At 46.2% G+C, this 11,739-nt stretch overlaps 1 protein-coding gene across 1 annotated transcript; it reads right to left on the reverse strand.

The window, feature by feature from the left end:
• Positions 1-953: 953 nt before the first annotated feature.
• si:ch73-233f7.1 (protocadherin) lies at positions 954-8,699 on the reverse strand. Its single transcript, XM_020509213.2, has 4 exons — positions 5,878-8,699; positions 2,733-2,791; positions 2,479-2,594; positions 954-2,155 (listed from the first exon to the last, which is right to left on the reverse strand). Exons 1-4 carry the CDS (start codon positions 8,431-8,433, stop codon positions 1,815-1,817), a joined length of 3,072 nt encoding a protein of 1,023 aa, XP_020364802.2. The 5' UTR covers positions 8,434-8,699; the 3' UTR covers positions 954-1,814.
• Between the last annotated feature and the right edge of the window lie 3,040 nt (positions 8,700-11,739).

Genomic DNA, 11,739 nt, shown 5'->3' on the forward strand with positions numbered 1-11,739 from the left:
ATTAACGTTTTTGGTCAGGGATACTATGGAACACAACACTGCTGCAGATTAATCCATGCCATGGAGTGTACCAAACTCTATACCATGTTATAACAGGCTATGGTTAATATTCATAGACACAACTTCATATTTTTGTGACATGTGAAAAATTGTATGCCTCCATTTTTAAGCCGATTCAATAGCTCTACGTACTATATCACCTTTATTTAAGAGATGTTTAGCGGAACTAACGAACTCTAGCCCTGCTGTACCGTCCCCATGGCTCTCCTCCTCCTCCTCCTCGCCAGGAAGAGAGAAGGTTATACTCCAGTTCGAGAAGCATCTTGCCTCCATGGAGACCGTTTCCTTATTAACAAAATTATTTTCAATCTGAGTCATGCGCCGACCTAATTACCCCCGTGAATCCGGCCGATAGACAACTCATCTGTTGACATTCGGAACTCATTCCCCGGGATATTAAAAGGAAAAGGGCATGGAGAGAGTGGGCAGAAGGTTCGGCATATCGCATCCAGGTGTGGCATTTGGAACGGAAGCTGCCAGCCCGCGGCTTGTGTCCAAGTCCCACCGTCTTTAATTAAATTATATTTCGAGGAGAGATTCTGTTTGTTCAGTTAATGAACCTCGACTATTCTCTACGGGCGAATGGAAATGCGAGCACCCTAATTAGCATATGTTAGCATTTTACTATGTTTATTCCTTGCCACGGAAAACAGCTTACCGTGGCAGAAAGCCTGCCCCGGAGTTAGTGTGCCGTGGAACTTTTTTACCCTAAAACAATTTCCCAACTTTAAAGTGGATGGGTGACTCAAGCTGATTAAACATTGAATACGTGTCTCACTCAATTTAATCCATCCTTAGAATTAAACCTTTACTGCCTCTAGGCCTGTTTGGGGAAAGCTGGTGATGACAAGAGAATGCGTAATAGGCTCCATAATATAAGAAAGAAAACCATATATGAGAAAAAATACTTTATTCCCAGAAATGTATATACAGTATATGTGTTGGGTAGTTGACTGTTTAAGTCTTTGTGGATCACCTGCATCACAATTGCAGTTTGCATCTACAAGTAGGCTATATTCATATATATTCACACAAGATCTGCTTGACAGACCCCCACATTTTAAAACGTTTCAGGTGAATGAATGCAACCTGGTTATTTGTATTTATTTTCCTTTTCTTAAACATTCAAAAATAGAATTCATATTTATAACAATGTGCAAAGCGCTGTCCAATCTTAGGCTATTTGTATGTTTCTCGTCAAACTGTTGATCGACGCTGATTGTCAAAATAATAATGCTAATGATCATAATACTAATAATTAATAATGATGATTTATCATACTGGGCTACAGGTAGCCTAGCAGTTAAGAACATTGGGCCAGTAACCAAAATGTCGCTGGTTCAAATCTCCAAACCGACTAGGTGAAAAATCTGTCGATGTTCCATTGAGCAAGGCACTTAACCCTAATTGCTCCTTTAAATTGCTTTGGATAAGAGCGTCTGGTAAATGACTCAAATCCATTGAAAAACAGACTGTGGGAAACATGTGGCAGTAATGTGTCAAAAATAGCAATGGCCAACAGTGGCAGATGTAAAAATGAGATCACTCTTCTTAGATTCATCTCCTCAACATTAGTCCATCTCCCTCGTTCCTTTATTATAGAGGTCGAAAGTTCATTCATTCATTCCAGCATTTGTACACTTATTTAATTTACTCCTTTCATCCTTAGTCTGTTTACTATGTTAGCAGACATATAGGGCTCATTCATACCATAGAGGCTACTCACTCACTCATTCCCTCTCAGGAGCCCATTATTAATCATTATACAGGTCATTGTTGATGACAGCTGCTGCTGCGTCTGTCTGGGGCTCGTAGTTGTGGATGAAGCGTCTCTTCTTGCCAAAGGTAGAGAAGGAGTTGTGGACGTCCAGCTCGCTGCGGTGGTGGGTGGCTGCTGGCCTCAGGGTGCACAGAGCCGACGGCGTGCCCGGGATGTACACGTTATGCTGGTAGTCTGGAGGTGGGTGGGGGTGAGGGTGGGGGTGTGGAGGGAGTGGAGGCTGCTGGGGTTGGGGCTGTTGCTGGGGTGGAGGGGTGCACCGGGGGGTCCAAGAGCGAGGAGGAGGTCCAGTGGCAGGAGGAGACATCTTGTAGTCTGTGGAAGTAGAGCGATTATGTCAATTAACATACTGCGTGACTGAAATCAAGGTGAGACGGATATCACAAAACACACACACACACGTATGTCGTAGAAGTGGTACACCTATGTGCTCATTAGCCACCTGTTCATTGGCTGTTCTATTATCCAGGGAGAGGCATTAGATGTGTGTGTGTGTGTGTGTGTGTGTGTGTGTGTGTGTGTGTGTGTGTGTGTGTGTGTGTGTGTGTGTGTGTGTGTGTGTGTGTGTGTGTGTGTGTGTGTGTGTATGTGTGTGTGTGTGCGTGCCTGTTGTGTTTCAGGCCCAGGCCTTCACCTACCCCTCATGTGGGTGCCCCAGGTCCAGTACTGGCCAGTCATGGGTGTCATGTAGTTCTCTGGGTCTGCATGCATGGCCTTCCTCATCAGAGTGCCATCCATGTTGATAGAGTTACAGCTGCAGAGGATAAATATTCATACCATAAATGATCACATAATGCTTTATGGCATGAACACACACCGGCCAAAACTTAATAACGTACATATCAAAAGGCCGGTATGCTGAGGTAAGTGTAATGTCAAAAGCAATGGTTACCTTTTCAAAGAGGAGTTCTGGTTCTTTGTGAGGGTCCAGTCTGTGTTTGGTTGCTTGAGCTATAGATAAAGGAGAGAAAATACTATCTTAAAACATGTCCTGTCTTACAAACCACCAAACAACCGTTCTGAAATCACCCAGCAGTAATATAGCCTACTGGTTCAACGACTTTGCCAAAGAGTAGGGATACATATCCAATAGTATACATTTTTCATTTCCATATTCTAGGCTTCATTATATCCGGATATCTTTTTCCATGGAGCTTGACTGCCACCCTGTGGCCTTATTTCAGAACGCAGTGAGGAAGTGCGCCGTGCCATAAGCAATGACTTGCCTGTCAATTATTTCGCTTTCATCCACCGCAGCACAGCAGGAGAGGGGACCGACACCGCGGAGTGATATTTATTCCGGGTATAAATCTCATAGTAGCCTATGGATTCCACGCTCTATTAATTGACTTAGAGCTGTTAACAAGAAGAATGCGACGTAAGTTATTATTGGAATCGGTATTCAAAATACATTCATCGGGAGTAATACACAAAACTCAATTAGAACCCCACCGGGATGAAACGAAAACACGATTTTAATCTTCAAAGAAAACCGTGCCACTCAGGAAATTAAGAAAATGACACAAGTAATTGTTTTGTGGGTTTTATGCATCATTTTTTAATGTTCCTATTACTCTGATGCACTGAGAACATGCTTTGAATTACTGTCTTGCTGAGAAGCGGGAAAAGTTGTGCAGTCCTTGCAGCTTTACACACTGTAGGTCATCTCTCTGTTTCACAGACCACTCCACTTTTTCACCTTCTCAATTTATGTATTTTTTTTGTATCACCCTGCTGAAATTACACTACACGCAGGCCTACATGCAACATTGTTATGGCTGACAACTAGGATATTTAACCATCCCACTGTTTCATTGGTAAGTCTTTGAGGTTTTATGCTTTCATCCGCGACATGACTCTCGGGGAACACAGGGGTGATTTAAGGGTACCAATTAACGTCATCAAGGACACCAAGCCCCTGGAGGGACATAGCTGCTAGCAGAACAATCATCATGACCTAGAATCAAGTTCTTTATATGGCCAGAGGTGTTCTTGCTATGAACGGGACTGACATTTTTAGTCTTCGTCTACACGGAGATGGAGATGTTCCAGGGAAAAAGTGTGTCCCTTTATCCGTCACACTGTCTGCCTACATTGTACCAGATTATAGAGATGACAAAAGGCAATACGCACACATCACATTCACGGTCTGCCGGTCCCATCTAGTGACTCCGGCAACAGCGGTGTCGACATCGCCTCCCCCTCTCTCTCCCTCCCCCATCCTTCACAGTTGCTCGGAACACGGGTTTACCAGCCTGGTCTCATAGACTAGACGTAACATTGTAAAGGTAAATCTGGGACAGTCAAATTAGTATGATATGTTACGTTTGGTATGGTTACATGCTAGCAAATTCCAATAGACTTCCAGTCATTTTGCTAGCGCTATTTAGCATTGGCTTGGAAAACTACCTTGAGCTTCCTTCATACTGAACACATTGACATACAAATGTTATCCACAAGTTCATCTGACTATGGGGAAGTAGATAAAGGGCCTGGTCAGGGTAGATAGGCAGGTGTATAACGAAACATTTAGCAATCCTAAAGTTGCGTGTTCGGATCTCATCACGTACCATTTTAGCTAATTAGCAACTACTTAGCATAACCCTAACCTTTTAACCTAATTACTAACCTTAACCCTAAACCCTAGCCTAGCTAACGTTAGCCACCTAGCTAACGATTCCCACAACAAATTGTGATTCGTAACATATCATACGTTTTTCTGAATTTGTAACATTTTGTAGGAATTGAAATTCGTAACATATCATACAAAATGTCATTTCTAACATATCATACAAAATGGATGGTGGACATCACAAATTAATACATACCGTACGAAACTGTACATATTATACTAGTTGATTTACATGTACTATGTTATGTCTGCCCCTGAGTCCGGGTTACAGGATCCACAGCTCTCTCCTCTCTCATTCCGCGAGGACAACGCCAGGGCACTCTACAGGCGCGCCACGTCCCAGTCTGGTACTTGGACCCCTTCACCCGTCCCCCAAAATTATCTCTGCATTTTTCATCAATAATGGACGCGACACCCTTTCGTATGCACGGCATTGTGGGTCGTATAATGGCTCGGCCGTGTCTGTGCCCTTGAGGCATAGTTAGTGGGGTTATGGGCCCAAAACCGTTAGAATGAAAATGAGTAGAGGTGCAGAATTCTTCAGAACGGTCGTTGATAGAATACTACAGCCCAGACAAGCGGGGTTCTATTTCAAACTTGCTCCCGTCATTACGTTTCGGTCAGCCGTTCACCTTGTAGCCCGGTAAAAATTCGCAGACGCTACAAGAAATCAATTCAAACGGGTGTTTGTTTTTTTATAGGAAAGTATAGACTGCATGTCTGTCTCTCTCTCGTATCACATAGCAGCAGACAGAACAGACAAAGACATTGCACCGACAATACTCAATCATACAAACGTTATGGGATTTCTCAAAACCCCCTATTATTCCAAACATGTTTACAAATAAACAAACAATGTGAAAATGAGGATTATAGACAGAGCAAATAGATGAGAAACAAGACGTGGATCGGGGATCGAAATACAAGCATCGATGAAAACATGACTGAGGTTTAATTCCTCTCCGTTGCTCTGTGAAACGGAGATCTCTGGCAGACTGATCAGTTCTGTGTGCGAGAGGAGAGAAATGCGCTCCACAACACATGCTCAGCGTAAAATATACTGTGGCGTGTTCCGCTTTCTGTCATAGCCTTTGTGAATAGAATATCCACTCTCTAATTATTTCACTTCCTTTTCATTTACTCATATGCCATTACTGTATAATCAAGGTTGTGGTTTGTCAAATATAAACACCAACAGAAATGTAAACTAAATACGTATTGGTTACATTAGGAGAAAGTTTACCAAGTCCGATTTATTTTTACGTTGATATGAATATCGTTCAAGTCCAGGCAAACATATTACACTTTCGCTTGTATGATTTGACCTTCATTAGGTGGAATGTCGTGTACTTGATGATTATCAAAATCAATTATTTGAAAGCCAACACATTTACTCTCACGTTACCTCATTTGGAGTGGTGGCTCCGGAATGGTTATTCACCGATGAGCTCCGGTGGTGCGCGCTCCAAGCCAAGTTATCAGCCCCCTTTGCCTCGTTGTTCCTCGGGGTGCTAATGGGGCTGCACGGCTTCAGGAACATAAAGTCGCTCTTAGCTGACTCGGGGGTCAGACATACTTTATAACAGTAGGCTTGGGACAGAGTACCGTTGCCATTGACCTCCATGCAGTTGGTGGGCACCTTCGCCCCGGTGGAGATCTGCAGGTTTAGGTTAGATTTCTTGAACACCTCCGGGGGCGGCTCTGGTTGGAAGCCCCCGCAACAGCAGCAGGCGAAAGGGGGGAGGTTATACCCACTGATGGTCTCTCTGTCCTTGTAACACTTGACCGCAGCCAGGACGATAATAGCCACCAGGAAGATTAGCGAGATGGTGCTCAGTGACACGATCAAGTAGAGGGCGAGGTTGGAGGGGGGCTGGGGGCTCAGAGTGAGGTCGCCGAAATCAGACAGGGACTCCGGCACATTGTCAACCACGGAGAGGAGGATAGAGACGGTGGCGGAGAGAGGCGGCTGCCCGTTGTCCTTGACCAGGATGACGACTCTCTGCCTCGTAGCGTCCTTATCCACGAACCGGCGAATGGTCCTTATTTCTCCCGTGTAGAGGGCGACACTGACCAGCCCCGGGTCCGTAGCCTGGAGCACCTGGTAGGAGAGGCGCGAGTTCTGTCCTGCGTCCGCATCTAGCGCAGTGATCTTGGCGACTAAGTGCCCCGCATCCACTGACCTCGGGACTACCTCTGTCGCCACGGTCCCGTTCTTGGGCAATGGGGACACGATAACCGGAGCATTATCATTCTGGTCCAAAACGAACACATTTACCGTGACATTGCTGCTGAGCGGAGGGAAACCAGCGTCCTGCGCCTGCACCCGTATCTGAAAGTTCCTTAGCTGTTCGTAGTCAAAGGATCGCAGCGCATAAATGTTTCCGTTGTCCGAGTTGATGGAGACGTAAGTGGACACGGGCATGCCTTGGATCTGACCCTCTAGAATCGAATAGGACAGATAGGCGTTCTGATTAGAATCAGGGTCGAAAGCAGTGACTGAGCAAATGAATGCGCCCGGGGCGTTATTCTCGGTCACATAAACGGTATATGATGGCTGTGCGAAGCGCGGGGGGTTGTCGTTAATATCAGACACTTGGACGAGGATGGTTTTCCTCGTGGAGAGAGACGGGGAGCCCAGGTCCCGGGCCGTGAGGGTGATGTTGTACTCGGAGACGGCTTCTCTGTCGAGAAACTCGCTAGTCACCAGAGTGTAGTAGTTCTTAAAGGAGGAGTGGAGCTGGAAGGGGACGTTGCTGGGGATCTGGCAGTCCACATTCCCGTTCTCTCCCGAGTCCCGGTCCATGACACTTATAACGGCTATCACCGTGCCCGGTGGCGCGTCTTCCTGGACAGGTGTGGACACGGAGGTGAGGATGACTTCCGGCGCGTTGTCATTCACATCTAAGACATCCACCAGTACCTTACTGTGCACGGCCACTGCCGAGGGACCCCTGTCTTTAGCCTGTACGTACAGCTCATAAACACTCGCTTTCTCATAGTCCACAATCCCCTTCACTCGGATCTCACCCGTATACTGGTCCACGCTGAACAGCTCGCGCACTTTGAGCGGTGCGTGCCCACTGAACGCGTATGAGACCTCTCCGTTCGCACCCTCGTCCAAATCGGTGGCATTTAGCTTCAGCACTAAAGTCCCTCTCGGTGCGTTTTCTACCAGGCTCGCCCGGTAAACAGACCGGTCGAAAACCGGCACGTTATCGTTGGCATCCAACACCGTGATGGTGATGAGAGCCGTGCCCGAACGCTCTGGCGACCCCCCGTCCACGGCTGTGAGCACCATCTCGTGCGTCTTCTGCTGCTCCCTGTCCAGCGGGGTCCCCAGCACGAGCTCGGCAAACTTGCTCCCGTCATTACGTGTCTGGATGTTTAGTACAAAGTGCTCGTTGGAGCTCAGCTGGTAGGATCGGAGCGAGTTGGTGCCCACGTCCTGGTCCTGCGCGCTCTCCAACGGGAACCGGGACCCGGGCGCCGCTGACTCTGTAATCTCCAGATTGAACTCGCTCCACGGGAAGCTGGGAGAGTTGTCGTTCACATCCAAAATCTCCACCTCCACTCTGTACAGTTCTAACGGATTCTCGATCACCACTTGCAAGTGTAAGAAGCAGGTCGGGCTCCGTTCACACAGCTCCTCGCGATCGATCTTCTCGTTAACAAATAAAATACCGTTTTCCAGATTCACCTCTAAGTACTGTTTCTTGGCACCGGAGACTATCCGGAAGCGACGGGCGGACAGTTTGGCCACGTCCAAACCGAGGTCCTCAGCGATGTTACCGACAAAAGCCCCGTGATCCAACTCCTCCGGGATGGAGTACCGAATCTGTGCCAGAACCAGGTCCACCACACACGCGCACACCAGCAGGCACACCACCAGCCCGGTTAACGGTGTCCACCGCGTGCTCGTGAGCCTGTGCTCCATCTCAAAGCTTCCCAAGAAAATCATCAACCGTGAAAACAGCACAGGATGAGTTTACCCGTAACTGACATTATGCGCTTTGTAAAATGATTCGTGGATTCGTTTCCAGTTGTTGTAGAAAACAAACAAGCAAACACGTCAGAGCGTGTTGCTCCTTTATGCACTTACAATGTAGCCTACTTTCATCAAATGCTCTTTAGAATAATAAAAACAAGAATGTAAACTTGGAGGGGAGGAGAGGAGTTGAGTGTCTCTATGTGTTGTGCTCCCCGCGCGCAATACCGGCAGTGTGTGAGCGCGGGAGGCTCGCGCTCTGAATTTCCAGTTTATTAGACAATCGGTCTGGTGGGGAGGAGGGTGTGTGTGTGTGTGTGTGCGTGCGTGTGTGTGTGTGTGTAAGGAGAGGGAGGGGTTCCGTAGTTGCGAGCAGCACTGTATTGGAGAACGAAGACACGAGAGCAGCGACTCTAATTACAGTAGCACGGTTAACCCTTTCCCTGGTGCAGCTCCTCGGAGCGATTAGAGACGCGAAAGCAGCGTAGCTTTCAGTGGAGACATCAGGGGCTGATCTGGATTAATAGCTAATTGCTTTTCATCGAGGGTGTCGTTTTCTAGTTACTGCGCTGCGCAGCTGACGGAGGTTTCAGAGGTCTCGCACTGCAAAGTGTCCTTCAGGCCTTTAAAGACAACACTTTACATAGACACAGAGTTGGAAATTAAAGCCACTAAAAAAGGCTCTTCTTGTTTCATATAGATACTGGCCAGTATATGAAACTGTGCCTCCAATAGCTTCCTAGAAAATGAATACCCAAATGACCACATTGATGATTTAAATCAAAATAGAGAATTTGGGGTTTACAAAAATTATACTTAATGGGTTATTCAATTTTAAAGGTTGTTTGTGAGCATCCATTTTCCCAACTCAAAAATAATGACAATCGTTTAAAGAAGAACTGATACTCTGGTACAAACACGCATTACAACTCCTCTCTCTGTGTAAGCAGACCTGAACATGTATCAACACAATCATCATAAAAGCAACTTCATAAAACCACAATCACGCCCTTTAATCACATTAAGGTATTACTGTTCGGATTATATCAAAATTAAATGTTACATTATAATTTGCAGGGATAATTGCGGTCCTTTTTTAATTTACCTTTATTTAACCAGGCAAGTCAGTTAAGAACAAATTCTTATTTTCAATGACGGCCTAGGAACAGTGGGTTAACTGCCTGTTCAGGGGCAGAACGACAGATTTGTACCTTATGAGCTCGCGGGGTTTGAACTTGCAACCTTCCGGTTACTAGTCCAACGCTCTAACCACTAGGCTACCCTAGATAACATAAAAGCATGACAAAAGACAGAGGTTATTTGTACAGACAAGGCTAAATGTTAGCCCAAGTAATATGAACAGATGTCAACAGGATGGAATAACTTGACTAGATGATGGAGCTGGCAGGTCTGGCTATGATAAAACCAAGAGGACGGCCCGGGTCTGTTAAGAGTGCGGTACATGTTTGCGCACATCTAATCGTTTCCCCTTTAATCCTGGCCAGTCAGTCAGATATCAACCACGTGCGCGCACACATGCGGACACACTAGGTTTACAGAATCCCTGCGCGCGCTAGGCCTCCTCTCTCGACAGACTCGAGTCGCATTCTAATTAAACGCCGTGGCTCAAGCTCAAATTTCTCCACTTGAGCTGACAACACAGCCACTGACCAAATAAATATCTTCCCGAAACCCCAGGCAGATCACCATGATACAAATCTGTCTTCGACGTCCAAATTCGGAGGTAATGCTTAATTTAACGATACAATTTAAGTAACCAAACACTTCGAAATTTGACGTTTGGAACATCTTCGAAATGTGATATTTGAAAAACATGAAGGTCTAATTCTGGCATGAAACTGTGAGAGCTTGTTGGACACCCTTCCTTAGCGACTTCCTCCTCCTTCCCCCCTTCACCCACAGAAAATCTCCACCCGCCCTTCTTCTAGAAAAAAAAGTTAAATCCGCAGGTTTAAATAACCAGAAAACACAATCTGCTCACAGACTTAACCTCCAGCAGATGGTTAAGCTTCTCCAGAAATGATTACATTTCTGAAAAAACACAATTTCCATTGGTTTCATCGTCTTTTTAATTAACGGAGTGGAGGATTAGTGTGTAGCTATCCGGGATCAACCGTTCCCCAACATAATACAAATGTTTTGTGATAAATAATCCCTAAGCACTCAGTTGGATGTACCGACAGTCCCTCGGTGCCTGTTACATTAACATGCATTACACGGAGCATTACGATCGTTTCATCCGCCCCCCGCATTTCCTTGCACCCCCACTGCATTGTCCGACGGCGAATTCACCTTGCTCACACTCACCAACAATCACCTGACTGACCCGGCCGAGCACACACAGCGGTCATTTCTCTCCCTCACACGCAGAGAGAGAGAAAGAGGAGAGCGAGAGAATGGGGGGGGAGGTCTCGTCCTGCACAGTGCCCTGCTAACCGGTTGAATGGCGGAGCTGGGCCCAGATTCACAAAGCACTTCTTACGCAAAAACTTAAGAAGCTTTTTTAAGAAAAAAAAAAGAAGTTCCTAAGAGGTTCATAACTGCAATTCCTTAATAACATCTTAAAATTGAGAAGTTCATTTGAAAATAATTCAAATATCTTCTATGGCAGGGTCTACAGACAATCACGGACTACAAAGGGGAAACCAGCCACATCGCTGACACCGAAGTCTTGCTCCTGGACAAGCTAAACACCTTCTTTGCCCACTTTGAGGATAACACAGTGCCACCGACGCAACCCGCTCCCAAGGACTGTGGGCTCTCCGTTTCCATGGCCGACGCGAGTAAGACGTTTAAGCATGTTAACTGTTAACCCTCGCAAGGCTGCCGGCCCAGATGGCATCCCTAGTCGCAACCTCAGAGCATGCGCAGACCAGCTGGCTGGAGTGTTTACGGACATATTCAATCTCTCCCTATCACAGTCTGCTGTCCCCACTTTCTTCAATATATCCACCATTGTTCATGTACCCAAGAAAGCAAAGGTAATTGAACTAAATTACTGACCCGTAGCACTCACTTCTGTCATCATGAAGTGCTTTTAGAGGCTAGTTAAGGGTCATATCACCTCCACCTGACACCCTAGAACCACTTACATTTTCTTACCCCCCCAATAGATCCACAGACAATGTAATCGCCATCACACTGCACACTGCCCTATTCCATCTGGACAAGAGGAATACCTACGTAAGAATGCTGTTAATTGACTATAGCTCACCCTCCAAGCTCATCATTAACCTCGGGGCCCTGGGTCTGAACCCC

Source organism: Oncorhynchus kisutch, linkage group LG19 (genome assembly GCF_002021735.2).
Source record: "Oncorhynchus kisutch isolate 150728-3 linkage group LG19, Okis_V2, whole genome shotgun sequence".
In the NCBI taxonomy this organism is placed as follows: Eukaryota; Metazoa; Chordata; class Actinopteri; order Salmoniformes; family Salmonidae; genus Oncorhynchus; species Oncorhynchus kisutch.

Excerpts from the sequence above, each read along its gene's own strand:
- si:ch73-233f7.1 (XM_020509213.2), bottom strand. The coding sequence starts at position 8,433 with ATGATTTTCTTGGGAAGCTTTGAGATGGAGCACAGGCTCACGAGCACG. Across the intron at positions 2,595-2,732 it reads CAGAACTCCTCTTTGAAAAG|CTGTAACTCTATCAACATGG; the intron begins GTAACCATTGCT and ends TATCCTCTGCAG. Across the intron at positions 2,156-2,478 it reads CTGGGGCACCCACATGAGGG|ACTACAAGATGTCTCCTCCT; the intron begins GTAGGTGAAGGC and ends CTACTTCCACAG.